At 45.5% G+C, this 19985-nt stretch overlaps 1 protein-coding gene across 2 annotated transcripts in view; it reads left to right on the top strand.

The window, feature by feature from the left end:
• The window catches only part of LOC140719423 (excitatory amino acid transporter 2-like), a 93761-nt gene that overhangs the window by 54856 nt on the left and 18920 nt on the right, over window positions 1–19985 (top strand). For both annotated transcript variants that reach the window (XM_073034071.1, XM_073034070.1), the window contains exons 6-7: window positions 11935–12061; window positions 16206–16439. In XM_073034071.1, the coding sequence (XP_072890172.1) occupies window positions 11935–12061; window positions 16206–16439 (361 nt within the window). The remainder of the gene's footprint in view (window positions 1–11934; window positions 12062–16205; window positions 16440–19985) is intronic.

The following is a 19985-nucleotide window of genomic DNA, read 5'->3' as shown; positions in this document are numbered from 1 at the left end:
CACTCAAAAACTTCTTTGGTTGTACCGTGGAGAGCATTCTGACAGGCTGCATCACTGTCTGGTATGGAGGGGCTACTGCACAGGACCGAAAGAAGCTGCAGAAGGTTGTAAATCTAGTCAGCTCCATCTTGGGCACCAGCCTACAAAGTACCCAGGACATCTTCAAGGAGCGGTGTCTCAGAAAGGCAGCGTCCATTATTAAGGACCTTCAACACCCAGGGCATGCCCTTTTCTCACTGTTACCATCAGGAAGGAGGTACAGAAGCCTGAAGACACACTCTCAACGATTCAGAAACAGCTTCTTCCCCTCTGCCATCCGATTCCTAAATGGACATTGAACCCATGAACACGACCTCACTTTTTTTTAATATACAGTATTTCTGTTTTTGCACTTTTGAAATCTATTCAATACACGTAATTTATTTGTTTATTTATTTATTTTTTAAAAAAAAATTTTCTCTCTGCTAGATTATGTATTGCATTGAACTGCTGCTGCTAAGTTAACAAATTTCACGTCGCATGCCGACGATAATAAACCTGATTCTGATTCTGGTATTTCCCAACACAGTCGAGTACGTGCTGGGGGCAGGCCGCAAGTGTCACCTCGCTTCTGGCGCTGACGTAGCATGCCTACAGCTTTATAAACCGAATCTTCGCAATGTGGGATGAAACCAGACCACTTTAATAAAACCCACCTAGTCACGGGGAGAACATACAAACTCCATACAAAAAGCAAGATGAATTGCATCCAGGTTGCTGGCGCTCTAGTAGTGTTACACTACTCTGCCGTTCTGTGGTCAATTTTTGAAATAATTTTTGAAATAATAGTTTTGAAATAAACATAGCCCTTCATTTTTCTATCATGTGCCTATCTAAGAGTCTCTTAAATGTCCCTAATGCATCTGTCTCTACCCCCACCCTAGCCACTCACCATTCTCTGTGTAAAGACCTACCTCTGACATCCACCCTCCGATCATGTTAAAATAATTCCCCCTCATATTAGTAATTTCCTTCCTGGGAAAAAGTCTCTGGCTGTCTGTGCCTCTTATCATCTTGTACACCTCTATCAAGTCAACTCTCATCCTTCTTCACTCCAAAGAAAAATGCCTTAGCTCACTCAACCTACCCTCGTAAGACTTACTCTGTAATCAGGCAGCATCCTGGTAAATCTCCTCTGCACCCTCTCTAAATCTTCTACATCCTTCCTATAATGAGGCAACCAGAACTGAATACCATTTCCCAAGTGTTTCTTGTAAATAGTTCATACTGTAGCCAAGGTGTGCCGCTGTGGGGTGGTAGAGGGAAACATGTGACAGCAAAGTTAATTGTTTTGTGTTGAGTTCCTTCCTTTAATACTTGCATTAATAAAGGAAGATTAATTTTATTCACAATATATATTTACATGTATTAGGAATTTACTGTGTTGTGTTGGTCAGGGTATGACATACAACAAAAAACAACAGCATTTAATAATTATAAAGAATAAAGATGTATATAAATTAAAGTTAGAGGTGGAAGACACCTGCAGTATACCGGACATTCAAGAGCGTCAGGGGAGTGAAGTTTGTGCAGTGAAAATGACGACTGAGAAGGTGCTCAGGAAGCTTAATGGTCTGAGGATGGATAAATCTCCTGAACCTGATGGAATACGCCCTTGGGCTCTGAAGGATGTATCTGGAGAGATTGAAAAGCATTAATGATGATCTTCCAAGAATCGACAGATTCTGTCATTGTGCTGGATGAGTGGAAAATTGCAAATATTACTCCGCTATTTAAGAAGGGTGGGAGGCAGCAGAAAGGAAACTATAGACCAGTTAGCCTGACATCAGTGGTTGGAAATTTGTTGGAATCGATTGTTAGGGATGAGACTACAGCGTACCTGGAGGCACATGACAAGATAGGCCAAAGCCAGCATGGTTTCCTTAAGGAAAATCCTGCCTGACCAATCTACTGCAATTTTTTGGAGGAAATTACAAGCAGGGTAGACAAAGGAGATACAGTAGATGTGGTGTACTTGGATTTTCAGAAGGCCTTTAACAAGGTGCCGCACATGAGGCTGCTTTGCAAGATAAGAACCCATGGAATTACAGGGGTGTTACTATCATGGGTGGAGGATTGGTTGATTGGCAGAACAGAGAGTGGGAATAAAGGGATCTTATTCTGGCTGGCTGCCGGTTACCAGTAGAATTCCACCGGGGTTGGTGTTGGGACCGCTGCTTTTTACAATGTTTATCAATGATTTGGACTATGGGATTAATGGATTTGTGGTTAAATTTGCCGATGATGCAAAGATAGGTGGAGGAATGGGTAGTGTTGAGGAAACAGAGAGACTTAGATAGTTTAGGGGAATGGGCAAAGATGTGGCAAATTAAATACAATGTTGGAAAGTGGATGGTTATGCATTTTGGTGGAAGAAATAAACGGGCAGACTATTATTTAGATGTGGAGAGAATTCAAAATGCAGAGATGCAAAGGGACTTGGGAGTCCTTGTGCAGGATACCCTAAAGGTTAACCTCCACATTGAGTCGGTGATGAAGAAGGTGAATGCAATGTGGGCATTCATTTCTAGAGGTATAGAATATAAGAGCAGGGATGTGATGTTGAGGCTCTATAAGGCATTCGTGAGACCGCACTTGGAGTATTGTGTGCAGTTTTGGGCTCCTTATTTTAGAAAGGATATACTGACATTGGAGAGGGTTCAGAGAAGATTCACGAGAATGATTCCAGGAACGAAAGTGTTACCATATGAGGAACATCTGGAAGCTCTTGGGCTGTATTCCCTGGAGTCAGGAGAATGAAGGGGGATCTCATAGAAACATTCTGAATCCGAAACGGCCTGAACAGATTAGATATGGTGAAGTTATTTCCCATGGTAGGGGAGTCGAGGACATGAGGGCACGACTTCAAGATTGAAGGACGTCCATTTGGGACAGAGATGCGGAGAAATTACTTTAGTCAGAGGGTGGTAAATCTGTGCAATTTGTTGCCATGAGTGGCTGTGGAGGCCAAGACATTGGGTACATTTAAGGCAGAGATAGATGGGTTTTTGATTAGCCAGGGCATCAAAGGGTATGGGGAGAAGGCAGGGGAATGGGGATGACTGGAAGAATTGGATCAGCCCATGATTGAATGGTGGAGCAGACTTGATGGGCTGAATGGCCTACTTCTGCTCCTATATCTTACGGTCTTATGGTTAAAGTATAGATTTCAATAAGATGTGCATAAGTACATAAACACCAGCATCTGTTTGCAATGTAAACAGCATTATAAAAAGTGGGTTAAAGTGTTTACAGCACTGTGGCAGGATCAATGGTCGAGAAAGGTGGGAGTGGGCTAACTAGAAAAGTTGATCAGATTAACTACCTGGAGGAAGAAACTTTTAAGACGGTGTGAAGTTTTTGTTTTAATAACCTTATAGTGCTTTCCAGAAGGGAGCTTTTGAAAAAGGCAGTTTGCAGGGTGGGTCGTGTCCACAATGATATTTTTCCCGCCCTGTCCGCTGTACTGGACACATACAAGAGTTTAGCACAAATGGAGAGGTCGACACAAATAAATAATTCCGGGGATAGTTCAAAGTTCAAAGTAAGCTTATTATCAAGAGCATATGTGTCACCACAAACCACTATGAGATTCATTTTCTTATAGACAATAGAATAATAACTATAACAGAATGATGAAAGACTGCCCAACTAGAGCATTCAACCAGGGTGCAAAAGAGAGCAAGCTGTGCAAACACAAATGGAAAAAATAATAATAATGAACAGATATCAAGAGCATGAGATAAAGAGTCCTTGAAAGTGAGTCCATTGGTTATGGGGCAAGTGAAGTTGAGTGAAGTTATCCCCTTTGGTTCAAGAGCCTCATAACTGACGGACAGTAACTGCACCTGAACCTGGTGGTACAGTATTTGTGCTGATGTACTTGTACCTTCTTCCTGCTGGCTCTGAGGGAAGTTCTCCATTCTGGTTACCTGGGTAGGACCGGTGTAGTAAATGGTAGGGTTGTTGTACATAGCGGTGGATAGTGTGATGAAGAATGTGCCTGGTATGTTGGCCTTCATGAGTCAGGCTACAAAGTTTATAAACTGGAATATTGTTTACAGTTTTGGTCACTCCGTTATAAGAAAGATGTTATTAAACTGGAAAGAATGCAGAAAATACTTTCCAGGATGTTGCCTGGACTTGTGTGCCTGAGTTAATTGGAGGTTACATCGACTAGGATTTTATCTGGGAATGCAGGAGATTGAGTGATAGAGATATATTTGTTCATGAGGAGCATAGACAGGGTAAAAGCACGTAGCCTTTCTCCCTGGGAGGGTGTACTGAATCAGTTAAAGATCAGAGGGGTGGGATTTGGAAGGGATATCAGGGCAGCTTTTTCACACAAAGAATAGTGCATATTGGGACTAAGCTGCCAGCAAGAGTGGTTGAGGAGAGCATATTAGCGGGATTTATAAGCCATCCAGGAAAGCACATCGATAGGAAAGGTTTAGAGGGCTATGGGCCGAGTGCGGGTAGTCGGGACCAGCTTGCTGAGGTTGAATTGGCCTAAAGGGCTTGTTTCCATGTGGTATGTTTCCATGTCTCAATATTACCAAGACCAAGGAGATGGTGGTGGACTTTAGGAGATCTAGGCCTCATATGGAGCCAGTGATCATTAATGGAGAATGTGTGGAGCAGGTTAATACCTACAAGTATCTGGGAGTACAGTTAGACGAGAAGCTAGACTGGACTGCCAACACAGATGCCTTGTGCAGGAAGGCACAGAGTCGAATGTACTTCCTAAGAAGGTTGGCGTCATTCAATGTCTGTAGTGAGATGCTGAAGATGTTCTATAGGTCAGTTGTGGAGAGCGCCCTCTTCTTTGTGGTGGCGTGTTGGGGAGGAAGCATTAAGAAGAGGGACGCCTCACGTCTTAATAAGCTGGTAAGGAAGGCGGGCTCTGTCGTGGGCAAAGTACTGGAGAGTTTAACATCGGTAGCTGAGCGAAGGGCGCTGAGTAGGCTACGGTCAATTATGGATAACTCTGAACATCCTCTACATAGCACCATCCAGAGACAGAGAAGCAGTTTCAGCGACAGGTTACTATCGATGCAATGCTCCTCAGACAGGATGAAGAGGTCAATACTCCCCAATGCCATTAGGCTTTACAATTCTACCGCCAGGACTTAAGAACTTTTTAAAAGCTATTATTAATGCTTTTTGAGATGGTGATTTAGATGCATATCATATTTTTTTTACTGAGTTAAGTATTGTATGTAATTAGTTTTGCTACAACAAGTGTATGGGACATTGGAAAAAAGTTGAATTTCCCCATGGGGATGAATAAAGTATCTATCTATCTATCTATCTATCTATGGCCCCGTGACTTGATGCAGCTTTGACCTGGTAGCTGTCAGGGTCACTGTTGGCTTATCAGGAGCTGAACACCAAACGAGCCCTTGCTGCCTGGGGGTGCAGATAAAGGAAAAAACGCTCTGCAGTGAGACTGGAGGTTGGCCTGGGGAACAGAGGTCTTCTTCACTATACCCTCGGGGCTCAGGCCATTATGGAGGACAGGGTGATAAAGGACAGAGAAGGCCAAACATTTGAGTGTCAAGTTACTGATGTTCTGTATTTGTAGCTTGCATAATCATCCCACACTAAAACAAATAAAAGCTCAAACAAATAAATAGAGGGTTACCTCAAGCGGAGCGGCCTGTGGAAAGCGGCCTGTGAGTGAGTGCGCCAGTGAAGGAACGGAGATTTGAGGCTTTGACTCGAGAGATTCTGGCAGTTGGACTGTGCAATCAAGTCAATCAAGATTTGAATAGCGCAGCAGAAAGCCGTTGATTAGACAATCAAGATTTGAATAGCTCAGACTCAGCAGAAAGCAGCTGATTGGGCAATTGAGGTCAGGTGACCAAGCGGTTTGAAAAGCTCAAACAAATAAATAGAGGGTTACCTCAAGCGGAGCGGCCTGTGGAAAGCGGCCAGTGAGTGAGTGGGCCAGTGAAGGAGTGGAGATTTGAGGCTTTGACTCGAGAGATTCTGGCAGTTGGACTGTGCAATCAAGTCAATCAAGATTTGAATAGCTCAGGGATACTTCCAGTGTCCCCGACGACTGTGTGTGCAGGAAGTGCGTCCAACTGCAGCTTCTGGCAGACCGCATTGAGCGTCTGGAGCTGCGATTGGATTCATACTGGAGCATCCGCGATGCTGAGAAAGTCGTGAATAGCACGTTCAGTGAGTTGGCCTCACCGCGGGTAAAGGCTACACAGGCAGAAAGGGAAGGGGTGGCCACTAGACAGCGTAGCAGTAGGCAGGTAGTGCAGGAGTCCCCTGAGGTCATCTCCCTCCTAAACAGATATACTGTTTTGGGTACTGTTGGGGGAGATGTCTCATCAGGGGAAGGCAGCAGCAGCCGAGTTCATTGCACCATGGGTGGCTCTGCGGCACAGGAGGGAAGGAAAAGGAGTGGGAGAACTATAGTGATAGGGGATTCGATTGTAAGGGGAATAGATAGGTGTTTCTGCGGCCGCAAACGAGACTCCAGGATGGTATGTTGCCTCCCTGGTGCAAGGGTCAAGCAAGTCTCAGAGTGGCTGCAGGACATTCTGGAATGGGAGGGTGAACAGCCAGTGGTCGTGGTGCACATAGGTACCACCAATATAGGTAAAAAACGGGATGAGGTCCTACAAGGTGAATTTAGGGAGTTAGGAGATAAACTAAAAAGTAGGACCACAAAGGTAATAATCTCTGGATTACTACCAGTGTCACGTGCTAGTCAGAGTAGAAATAGAAGGATATTTCAGATGAATACGTGGCTTGAAAAATGGTGCAAGGGGGAGGGATTCAAATTTCTGGGGCATTGGAACCAGTTCTGGGGGAGGTGGGACCAGTATAAACAGGACGGTCTGCACCTGGGCTGGACTGGAACCAATGTCCTAGGGGGAGCGTTTGCTACTGCTGTTCAGGAGGCTTTAAACTAATGTGGCAGGGGGATGGGAACAAGTGCAGAGAGACAGAGGGGTGTAAAATGAAGGTAGAAGCAAAAAGTAGTAAGGTGAAAAGTAAAAGTGGCAGGCAGGCAAATCCAGGGCAAAAAGCAAAAAGAGCCACTTTTCAACATAATTGTATAAGGGCTAAGAGTGTTGTAAAAACAAGCCTGAAGGCTTTGTGTGTCAATGCAAGGAGCATTCGTAACAAGGTGGATGAATTGAATGTGCAGATAGTTATTAATGAATATGATATAGTTGGGATCACAGAGACATGGCTCCAGGGTGACCAAGGATGGGAGCTTAACATTCAGGGATATTCAATATTCAGGAGGGATAGACAGGAAAGAAAAGGAGGTGGGGTAGCATTGCTGGTTAGAGAGGAGATTAACGCAATAGAAAGGAAGTACATTAGCCTGGAGGATGTGGAATCGATATGGGTAGAGCTGCATAACACTAAGGGGCAGAAAACGCTGGTGGGAGTTGTGTACAGGCCACCTAACAGTAGTAGTGAGGTTGGGGATGGCATTAAACAGGAAATTAGAAATGCGTGCAATAAAGGAACAGTAGTTATAATGGGTGACTTCAATCTACATATAGATTGGGTGAACCAAATTGGTAAGGGTGCTGAGGAAGAGGATTTCTTGGAATGTATGCGGGATGGTTTTCTGAACCAACATCTTGAGGAACCAACTAGAGAGCAGGCCATTCTAGATTGGGTATTGAGCAATGAGGAAGGGTTAGTTAGCGATCTTGTCGTGCGAGGCCCCTTGGGTAAGAGTGACCATAATATGGTGGAATTCTTCATTAAGATGGAGAGTGACATAGTTAATTCAGAAACAAAGGTTCTGAACTTAAAGAAGGGTAACTTTGAAGGTATGAGACGTGAATTAGCTAAGATAGACTGGCAAATGATACTTAAAGGGTTGACGGTGGATATGCAATGGCAAGCATTTAAAGATCGCATGGATGAACTACAACAATTGTTCATCCCAGTTTGGCAAAAGAATAAACCAGGGAAGGTAGTGCACCCGTGGCTGACAAGGGAAATTAGGGATAGCATCAAGTCCAAAGAAGAAACATATAAATTAGCAAAAAAAAGCGGCACACCTGAGGACTGGGAGAAATTCAGAGACCAGCAGAGGAGGACAAAGGGCTTAATTAGGAAAGGGAAAAAAGATTATGAGAGAAAGCTGGCAGGGAACATAAAAACTGACTGTAAAAGCTTTTATAGATACGTGAAAAGAAAAAGATTGGTCAAGACAAATGTAGGTCCTTTACAGTCAGAAACAGGTGAATTGATCATCGGGAACAAAGACATGGCAGACCAATTGAATAACTACTTTGGTTCTGTCTTCACTAAGGAGGACATAAATAATCTTCCGGAAATAGTAAGGGACCGAGGGTCTAGTGAGATGGAGGAACTGAGGGAAATACATGTTAGTAGGGAAGTGGTGTTAGGTAAATTGAAGGGATTAAAGGCAGATAAATCCCCAGGGCCAGATGGTCTGCATCCCAGAGTGCTTAAGGAAGTAGCCCAAGTGGATGCATTAGTGATAATTTTTCAAAACTCCTTAGATTCTGGATTAGTTCCTGAGGATTGGAGGGTGGCTAATGTAACCCCACTTTTTAAAAAAGGAGGGAGAGAGAAACCGGGGAATTATAGACCGGTTAGTCTGACATCGGTGGCGGGGAAAATGCTAGAGTCGGTTACCAAAGATGTGATAACAGCACATTTGAAAAGAGGTGAAATCATCGGACGAAGTCAGCATGGATTTGTGAAAGGAAAATCATGTCTGACGAATCTTATAGAATTTTTTGAAGATGTAACTAGTAGAGTGGATAGGGGAGAGCCAGTGGATGTGGTATATTTATATTTTCAAAAGGCTTTTGACAAGGTCCCACACAGGAGATTAGTGTGCAAACTTAAAGCACACGGTATTGGGGGTATGGTATTGATGTGGACAGAGAATTGGTTGGCAGATAGGAAACAAAGAGTAGGAGTAAACGGGACCTTTTCAGAATGGCAGGCAATGACTAGTGGGGTACCGCAAGGCTCAGTGCTGGGACCCCAGTTGTTTACAATATATATTAATGATTTAGACGAGGGAATTAAATGCAGCATCTCCAAGTTTGCGGATGACACGAAGCTGGGCGGCGGTGTTAGCTGTGAGGAGGATGCTAAGAGGATGCAGGGTGACTTGGATAGGTTAGGTGAGTGGGCAAATTCATTGCAGATGCAATTTAATGTGGATAAACGTGAGGTTATCCACTTAGGTTGCAAGAACAGGAAAACAGATTATTATCTGAATGGTGGCTGATTAGGAAAAGGGGAAATGCAACGAGACCTGGGTGTCATTGTACACCAGTCATTGAAGGTGGGCATGCAGGTATAGCAGGCGGTGAAAAAGGCAAATTGTATGTTGGCATTCATAGCAAAAGGATTTGAGTACAGGTGCAGGGAGGTTCTACTGCAGTTGTACAAGGCCTTGATGAGACCGCACCTAGAATATTGTGTGCAGTTTTGGTCCCCTAATCTGAGTAAGGACATTCTTGCCATAGAGGGAGTACAGAGAAGGTTCGCCAGATTGATTCCTGGGATGGTAGGACTTTCATATGAAGAAAGACTGGATCGACTAGGCTTATACACATTGGAATTTAGAAGATTGAGGGGGGATCTTATTGAAATGTATAAAATTCTAAAGGGATTGGACAGGCTAGATGCAGAAAGATTGTTTCTGATGTTGGGGAAGTCCAGAACGAGGGGTCACAGTTTAAGGATAAAGGGGAAGCCTTTTAGGACCGAAATGAGGAAAAACTTCTTCACACAGGGAGTGGTGAATCTGTGGAATTCTCTGCCACAGGAAACAGTTGAGGCCGGTTCATTGGCTATATTTAAGAGGAAGTTAGATATGGCCCTTGTGGCTAAAGGGATCGGGGGTATGGAGAGAAAGCAGGTACAGGGTTCTGAGTTTTGGATGATCAGCAATGATCATACTGAATGGCGGTGCAGGCTCGAAGGGCTGAATGGCCTACTCCTGCACCTATTTTCTATGTTTCTATGTTTCTAAATAACTACGTACATAATAAAGTGTATTTCCTGAACTGGTAATGGATTTAATTGGGAGACTTTGGGAAGTTGAGAGGGAGCATTACCCCACAGCTGACTTTACTTCGTATTTACTGTGAATGCCCATAAGAAAATGAATCTCAGGGTAGAATATAATGACATATATGTGGATGTTGTCTATCATGTCTGATGATGACAGGAAACTTGTGTGGGAGAGTTTTTAAAGTTTAAAAGCCATTGCACTAGAGCAGTTCTACTCTCTCGACCTCAGAAGTCCGGGTCTGAACAAGCATCACAAACTAGAGTCTTCCCTGCTTCCAGTGGATGACCATGACATTTTATGTGCCTTGTCATGACCTTCGCTCTGCATGGAGCGTTGCAGAACCGCCTTCCTGGCCGTTGGATCTCACTGTAGATCTCATCCACCCAGTCCACCAGAGCTGAGCTCGCATGCTGGGACAGGCATGACCCTCTCGCTGGGGTGTGAGGCTGCTGGTTACCCTCACCTGGGTTAGCCTGTCTGCTGAAGCGGGGTACCCGGGGTGTGGCTGCTGTCACATGCAAACAGCTACTTGGAGCCTTAGCTGAGAGCTGAGTGCCTGGTGGGGACCAACGGTGAGTGAGCTGCCCCAGAGTGGACACAACAAGCCCCTTAACCAGAGGTACTACCCCTACCTGGAAACCCCATACATCCCGACATATACTGTAGGGAGTGTATAATTTATATATATGTACTCTGATAATCAATTTACTTTGAACTTTGACTTGTACTGTTTATTGTTTTTTGAGTTGAGTAGTACACGTGGAGACATTTTCAGTTCAGACTGGAAAAGGAGTTTGACTGCATCTATCACTAACATGAACGATAAGGAAGTGGGCACCACTATGTTGTAAATTTTCTCTGTACTCTGTACAGCTCAGAGTCATAGACCCCTACAGCACAGAAACTGACCATTCAGCCCACGTAGTCAGTGCTGAACTGTTACTCTGCCTAGTCCCACTGACCCGCACCTGGACTAACGCCCTCCATACCCCCCCCCTCCCCCGCCCGGCCATCTCCTTATCCAAACTTATCTTGAATGTCGTATTTGAGTCTGCATCCACCTTTTTCTCCGGCAGCTCGGTCCACACCTGCACCTCTCTCTGAGTGAAGGATCCCCATGAATGGTTCACCTTTCGCCCTAAACCTGTGTCCTCTGCTTCTAGTCTCATGCAACCTGAAGAGAGAAAGCCTGCTTGCATTCACCCAAACTATATCTTATCTATATCTATATAATTGTCTTTTTATCTGCCTGCCTGTCTATCTATCTATCTATTCATCTATCCATCCAGCTGTCTATCTTTCTGTCCATCTATCCATCTATCTATCCGTCTATCTATCTATTTATCTATCTATCCATCTATCTATCTATCTATCTATCCATCTATCCATCTATCTATCTATCCATCCATCCATCCGTCTATCTAGCCATCTATCTATCCATCTATCCGTCCGTCCATCCATCCATCCATCCGTCCATCCATCCATCCATCCATCCATCTATCTATCTATCTGTCTGTCTGTCTGTCTGTCTGTCTGTCTGTCTGTCTGTCTGTCTGTCTGTCTGTCTGTCTGTCTGTCTGTCTGTCCGTCCGTCCGTCCGTCCGTCCATCTATCTATCTATCTATCTATCTATCTATCTATTCATCGATCCACCCATCTGTCTGTCTATCTATCCATCCATCCATCCATCTATCCATTCAGCTATCTGTCTGTCTATCTATCTATCTATCTATCTATCTATCTATCTATCTATCTATCTATCTATCTATCTATCTATCTATCTATCTATCTATCTATTCATCTGTCTGAGTGTTTGATTATTTCTATTGCCATTTGTCCTCTAGGTCTGATTGGGTTCTTCATTGCGTTTGGGATTTCCATGGGCAAGATGGGAGAAAGGGCTCAGGTGATGATCGACTTCTTCAACGTGCTGAACGAGATCATCATGAGGCTGGTTTCAATGATCATGTGGTAAGACACAGAGCCTCGATCGAACAGGACACTGCTCTGCGGTTTTCCAACATCTCCTAGGCTTTCTGAGGCTTCATAATCTAAGTCTTCAAAGGGACAACCCAGATTCCAAATGGGCTCAATCTGAGATGAAAGGGAATTCAGGAATTTATGTGGGAAAGTTAAATACAGCAAAAAAGGAATTGATTACTCCAATTTTTGTTCTTTATGTTATTCTTTGGGTTTTGGCCATTGTCCATCAGAGGAATGTTTGTTGACATTACGGGTCATCTCCTGTTAGGAGTAAAGGGAGTGCATTTCTATTGCATCTTGGTTGATATTAACATGCAGCCAACGAAATCAGTGAAGCATTGTGAGGTCAGAGATGCAGCAGCCAACCTGTGCACAGTAAGCTCCTAAAGATTGGGAGGTACGGTAGATAGCGGTCAGTGTAATCCTATTATAGCGTCAGCAACCAAAGTTCAATTCCACCGCTGTCTGTAAGGAGTTTGTACATTCTCCCCGTGACTGCGTGCATTTCCTCTCGCAGTCTATAGATGTATGGGTTAGCAGGTTAATTGGCCACATGGGTATAATTAGGGGGCACGGACTCACTGGTCCAGAAGGACCTGTTACTGGGCTCTATCTCGAAATAGAAATCTCAAAGGCCAGATCATGCATTTTCCATTGACCCAGGACCGAGTGGTGAACATAGAACACAGAAACTCTACAGCACTTTACAGGCCCTTCGGCCCACATTGTTGTACTGACCATGTGACCTACTCTAGAAGCTGCCTAGAATTTCCCTACCACATAGCCCTCTGTTTTTCTAAGCTCTATGTACCTGTCTAAGAGTCTCTGAAAAGACTCTTCCATTTTTTTGTCTTCATTCACCAATGGGATGTGTACCTCACCAGCGATGCCAGCTGATATCACCCTTTACAGAGGCAGTAAAGAACAGACTATGATGGTGGCACTGGAGATGTGTAGGTTGGCAGATTTCCTATGAGCCATAGGGTGAAGCAGGCCAGTTGTCCACCTCAGGATCCCCCTACCGAGTCCGTGGACCATCAAGCCCATTACTTTAACCTCCATTTATTCCACCCACATTACCCTCAGCTCCCTCCCAGGTTCTACCCCTCACCCACACAATCTAGGCAACTCACAGCAGCCAATTCACCCACCAACCTGCACAGCTTTGGGATGCGGGAGGAAACCGGAGCAGGCGGAGGAAGCCCACTCAGTCACAGGGAGAGCGTGCAAACTCCATACAGGTATTGCTGGAGGTTGGGATCGAACCCCGGTCAATGGTGGCGTGAGGCAGTGACTCTACCCACTGCGTCATTTTGTTGCCATCAGGTGAATGAGTTTCTGCAACGACCTGGTGGTTCTGTGGTTATTGAAATTAACTTTCGACCCATTTGTCCTTTTTCCTAATTCCCCATGATTATCCTGGTCACAGCTTGCTCTCTCCAGAACAGCGTGGTCTAAACCCTGGCTACTGGTTCATTCACTTAACCTCTGCGCCACCTAGTGGATTCATTTCCACCCTCCTAATGCTGGTAGGCAGGGCTTCCTGTCACCTCTGACAGCAGCTCAGACTATGAGCTCGAGAGCCTGGGGTTGGACTTGATCCATTAACCTCAGATTCAGCAGAATAATTGACAATGAAGAGAGGTTGCCACTGTGAAGATAATCATAGGGTTTTTGTCATTCTGATAAATCAATAACAGGGTGATGAAGCAGTTGTTAGGACACTGGCCTTCATTTGTCAGGACATGAAGTACAGGAGCTGAGAAATGACACTGTCCATAGTTATTTAAGATGTTGGTGTGGCCTCTTTTGGTCACCCTGTTATAGGAAAGATATTATTGAACTAGACAAAATGCAGGGAAGATTCACCAAGACGTTGCCTGGACTTGGGGGGCCTGTGTTACAAACAGCGGTTGTATAGACTGGGACTTTATTCCCTGGAACGTAGGAGACTGAGGGGTGATCTGATAGAGGTGTATATGATCATGAGGGGCATAGACAAAGTGAAAGGACATGGTCTTTCTCCCTGGGATGGAGTGCTGAAAAAAGAGACATTGAACTCCAAGGCAGAGTACAAAGTAAATGGCAGGATACTTGGTAGTGTGGAGGAGCAGAGAGATCTGGGGGTACGTGTCCACAGATCCCTGAAAGTTGCCTCACAGGTAGATAGGGTAGTTAAGAAAGCTTATGGGGTGTTAGCTTTCATAAGTCGAGGGATAGTGTTTAAGAGACGCAATGTAATGATGCAGCTCTATAAAACTCTGGTTAGGCCACACTTGGAGTACTGTGTCCAGTTCTGGTTGCCTCATTATAGGAAGGATGTGGAAGCATTGGAAAGGGTACAGAGGAGATTTACCAGGATGCTGCCTGGTTTAGAAAGTATGGATTATGATCAGAGATTAAGGGAGCTAGGGCTTTACTCTTTGGAGAGAAGGAGGATGAGAGGAGACATGATAGAGGTGTACAAGATATTAAGAGGAATAGATGAGTGGACAGCCAGTGCCTCTTCCCCAGGGCACCGCTGCTCAATACAAGAGGACGTGGCTTTAAGGTAAGGGGAGGGAAGTTCAAGGGGGATATTAGAGGAAGGTTTTTTACTCAGGGAGTGGTTGGTGCGTGGAATGCACTGCCTGAGTCAGTGGTGGAGGCAGATACACTAGTGAAGTTTAAGAGACTACTAGACAGGTACATGGAGGAATTTAAGGTGGGGGTTTATATCGGAGGCAGAGTTTGAGGGTCGACATAACATTGTGGGCTGAAGGGCCTGTACTGTGCTGTACTATTCTACGTTCTATGTAATATCAGAGGTAGGAGATTTAAAAGGGACATTGAGACAGCTTCTTCACACAAAGAAATGAGCTGTCAGAAATAGTGATGGACGCAGGCATATTAGCAGCATATAATCACCACCTAGATGAGTACACAAGACCGTAAGACACAGGAGCTGAATTAGGCCACTTGGCTCATTGAGTCTGCTCCACCATTCCATCATGGCTGATTTATTATCCCTCTCAACCCCATCTTTCTGCCTTCTTCCCGTAACCTTTGACACCCTGACCTATCAACCTCTGCTTTAACTATATTCATTGCCGCAGATTCGGCATACGCACTCTGGCTAAATAAATTCCCCCTCATCTCTGAACTAAATGGATGTTCCTCCATTCTGAAGCTGTGCCCTCTGGTCCCAGAATCATCCGCTATAGGAACCATCCTCTCCAGATCCACTTTCAATAGGCCTTTCAATAATTGATAGGTTTTAATGAGGTCTCCCCTCTTTCTTCTAAACTCTGGTGGGTACAGACTCAGAGCCATCAAACGTTTCTCATTCATTTACCTTTTCATCCCCGTGAACCTCCTCTGGACGCTCTCCAATACCACTGCATCTTTTCTTAGATGAGGAGCCCAAACTGCTCACAATATTCCAAGAGTGGTCCAACCACTGCCTTAAAGCCTCAACGTCACACCTTTGCTCTAATATTCTATTCCTCTCAAAGTAAGGCTAACATTACATTTGCTTTCCTTACTACCAACTCAACCTGCGAGTTAACCTTTAGGGAATCCTGTATGAGGGCTCCCAAGTCCCTTCGCACCTCCAATTTTTAAATTTTCTCCCCATTTGGAAAGTAGTCTACACATGACCATACACTTCTCAACACCATATTCTATCTGCCACTCCTCTGCCCATTCTCTCAATCAATCCAAGTCCTACTTCAAACTCTCTGCTTCCTCAGCACTGACTGTCCCTTCACCTATCGTCATATCGTCCACAAACCTAGCCACAGGGCCATCAATTCCATCATCTAAGTCATTGACAATGTGAAAAGGATGGTCCCTATTCTGACCTCTGTGGAACACCACTAGTCAATGGCAGCCAACCAGAATAGGCCCCCTTTATTCTGACTCCTTGCCTCCTGCCAATCAGCCAATCGTCTATCAAAGCTAGTATCTTTCCTGTTATATCATGGGCTCTTATCCTGATGGATTGTAGGGGCTTAGAGGGCTATGGGTCAAACACTGGCCAAGGGGACTAACTCTCTGGGCAACAGGGCCAGCATGGATGAAATGGAGTTTCTAATGGAGTATGGCACTTGGATCTTCTCCTGGCAGATGAGTAAGTCTGTTCTTTCTTTAGGTACTCTCCTCTGGGAATCGCCTCCCTGATCTGCGGGAAGATTGCAGACATCAAGAACCTGGAGGCCGTTGCTAGGCAACTGGGGATGTACATGGTGACGGTGATAGTAGGCCTCATCATCCACGGTGGCATCATTCTCCCCTCCATTTATTTGATACTGACGAGGAAAAGCCCACTGACGTTCTTTGGGGGGATATTCCAAGCTTGGATCACAGCTCTAGGAACAGCATCCAGGTAGGATCACCACTCCCCACCCCCCACCCCCCCCCCACCTAAATCTGCTGCCTTGGCCATGTGAAATGAGGCCTTACTCTAAGTTCAGCCTGTCCTGTCTCTGATGGATGGTATAGAGGGAGCTGTACTTTCCACTCAACCTGTGCTGGCTGTGGCTTAGTGTGTGTGGCGGGACGGTGCAGGGGGAACTTTACTCTGCGCCTTACCTGTTACCATTCCCGTGTGGCGGACGGTGCTGGGGGAGCTCTGTTCTCCATCTTGTCTGTCGTTGTTCCAGTGTGCCCCTATTCCATATGTATGTCTCCTACAAGGCCGAGCCCTTGGTGGGTACCTCCCTCTCCAGGCACCCAGTCTTGAACCTCACTATCTGATCTATCCCTTTATGTATTCCTGACCTATGAGGCAGATTGAGACTTGTCTACATTCCGTCATTGCCTCCAGGAGGGGAAGCCCTCCTCCTCCCTCCTCCAAATGATCTAGAACTGACGGGAAAGTATCCTGAATTCCTGGGAAACTGGTTTATTACTGTTCTGTGTACTGAGGTAGAGCGAAAAGCATGTCGAAGAGATTAGTTTTATTTATCGCATGCACATTGAAGCATACAGTGAAACGTGTTGTTTGTGTCAACTCAGATCAGCGAGGACGTGCTGGGGGAAGCCCGCAAGTGCTACCACACAGCATGCCCACAACCCCCGATTTAACCCTAGCCTAATCAAGGGGCAACTTACAATGACCAATTAACCTACCAGCCGGTTTGTCTGTGGGCTGTGGGAGGAAACCGGAGCACCTGGAGGAAACCCACGCGGTCACGGGGAGAATATAAGATCTGCCTATAGGCAGCTGCGGGAATTGAACCTGGGTCGCTGGAGCCACAAAGCTTTGTGCTACCGTGCCCCCCGTTCATGTCACCACGTACACCTTGAGGTTAATTTTCTTGCAGGCATTTAGAGGTAAGTAAAGAAATACAGTTAAATTCATGAAAAACTGTACATTTTGTAAGCAAAAACTGACCTTTGTGGGGGGAAACTAGAGCACCCAGAGGAGACTGATGCGGTCAGGGGCAGAAGGTGCAAATTCTTTACAAACAACAGTGGAAACAGAACTGCGATCTCACAGCTGGCTGCTGTAAAGCACCATGCTAACCGCTACGCTGCGGTACCAGCCCCGCTCACACAGGCCGGTTCACTACGTAGGGGTAGTACAAGGCAAAACAATAACAGTGCAAGTGTTGCAGTCACAGAGAAAGCGACGTGCAGCTGAGGTCCTTTAACATCTGCCGGACGATGCTGAGGATCTTCTACGAGTCTGTGGTGGCCAGTGCTATCATGTTTGCTGTTGTGTGCTGGGGCAGCAGGCTGAGGGTAGCAGACACCAACAGAATCAACAAACTCATTCGTAAGGCCAGTGATGTTGTGGGGGTGGAACTGGACTCTCTGACGGTGGTGTCTGAAAAGAGGATGCTGTCCGAGTTTCATGCCATTTTGGACAATGTCTCCCATCCACTCCATAATGTACTGGTTAGGCACAGGACAACATTCAGCCAGAGACTCATTCCACCGAGATGTAACACTGAGCATCATAGGAAGTCATTCCTACCTGTGGCCATCAAACTTTACAACTCCTCCCTCGGAGTGTCAGACACCCTGAGCCAATAGGCTGGTCCTGGACTTATTTCCACTTGGCATGATTAACTTATTATTATTTAATTATTTATGGTTTTATATTGCTATATTTCTACACTATTCTTGGTTGGTGCGGCTGTAACAAAACCCAATTTCCCTCGGGATCAATAAAGTATGTCTGTCTGTCTGTCTGCAGACAATAAGGTGCAGGATTGTAATGAGGTACATGGTGAAGTCAACAGCCTGTCTTATCACAATAGGGAAATGATTCAATAGTCTTATAACAAACAAAATAATCAAAGTTTGAATGCCTGGATCCTCCAGCCTCTCGTTTCCTCTCTCAACAGGTTAAACACAATTCAAGATTCACAATTGTTTATTATTATTCTCCAATCAATGAGAACAAAATGGTTGTTACTCTGGATCCGACACGGCATAAAAATACACAATAAAAACACAATTATTATAAATATAAAAGCAATCCTATAAAGTACAAACGCTAGAAAATCTTCAGATGCTGGAAATCCAACGCAACACACACACACAAAATGCTGGAGGAACTCAGCAGGCCAGGCAACGTCTGTGGGAAAGAGCAGACAGTCGACGTTTTGGGCTGAGACCCTTCATCGGGACTGAAAGGGAAGAGGCGAGATGCCTGAGTTAAAAGGTTGGGGCGGGGGAGAGGGGAAGGAGGCTAGCTGGAAGGTGATGGGTGAAGCCAGGTGGATGGGAAAGGTAAAGAGCTGGAGAGGAAAGGACAATAGGAGAAAGGGAAGGAGGAGGGGACTCAGGGGAAGTGATAGGCTGGTGAGGAGAAGTAGAAGGTCAGAGTAGAGACTAGAGGAGGGGATTTGTCCACTGAAGGGAGAAATCGATGCTCATGCCATCAGGTTGGAGGGTACCCAGGTGGAATATGCGATGTTGCTCCTCTAGCCTGAGGGTGACCTCTTTTTGGCACAAGAGGAGGCCAAGGACCAACGATGTACAAGTAACTAAGTATGGCTGTGTATATCTATAAGATTAGTTTATGTGTTGGTGCGTGGTTAAGGTGTTGGTCTAGTGGCCTGAAGGTCGCCAGTTCGAGCCTCAAATAAGGCAGCGCGTTGTGTCCTTGAGCAAGGCACTTAACCACACATTGCTCTGTGACGTCACCGGTGCCAAGCTGTATGGGTCCTAGTGCCCTTCCCTTGGACAACATCGGTGGCGTGGAGAGGGGAGACTTACAGCTTGGGCAACTGCCGGTCTCCCATACAACCCTGCCCAGGCCTGCGTCCCGGAAACCTTCCAAGGCACAAATCCATGGTCTCTTGAGACTAACGGATGCCTATTATTATTAGTTTATGTACGTAGACTGTACACAAAGTGCAGGAGTATCTGTACATAAGGTGACTCTGACAGGAAATGATAAAGTGACGAAGTGACTCTTGGCAAGAGAAAGTCTTCTAGGTAGCAACAGGACATGTGGAAGCACAGCAAGACAGTGACTGCGTCAGTGTGGGTATAAGTGTGAAGTGGCCGTGTTTTGGGGTGAGAGGTGCTAGGGGGCCGTGGGGAGGAATGGCCGATGTGGATGTAGTGGTGGAAGGAGGGGTGGAGGTGTTGATCAGCCTGAAGGCTTGGGGGATGTAACTGTTTTGAGTCAGGTGGTCCTGGCTTGGGTGGTGCGTAGCCTCTTCCCCGCTGGGAGTGGGACGGACAGTCCACGAACAGGGTGGCTAGTATCCTTCATGATACTGCTGGCCTTCATGGTAATGTCATCGGTGCTCACGCTTACTTCACAAAGCAGCCTCCAGCTACTCTTTCTCAGTACAGATTTAGAATCACAATCGGGTTTATTATCATTGACATATATTGTGAAATGTGTTGTTTTGCAGGAGCAGTACAGAGCAGTAGATGCTGTGTGCGTACATCTACTGATGCCTCT

This window comes from Hemitrygon akajei, chromosome 31, assembly GCF_048418815.1.
Source record: "Hemitrygon akajei chromosome 31, sHemAka1.3, whole genome shotgun sequence".
NCBI classification, from domain to species: domain Eukaryota; kingdom Metazoa; phylum Chordata; class Chondrichthyes; order Myliobatiformes; family Dasyatidae; genus Hemitrygon; species Hemitrygon akajei.
Note: the sequence above shows the minus strand (reverse complement) of the source record. Positions and strands in the feature narration are given on the sequence as shown.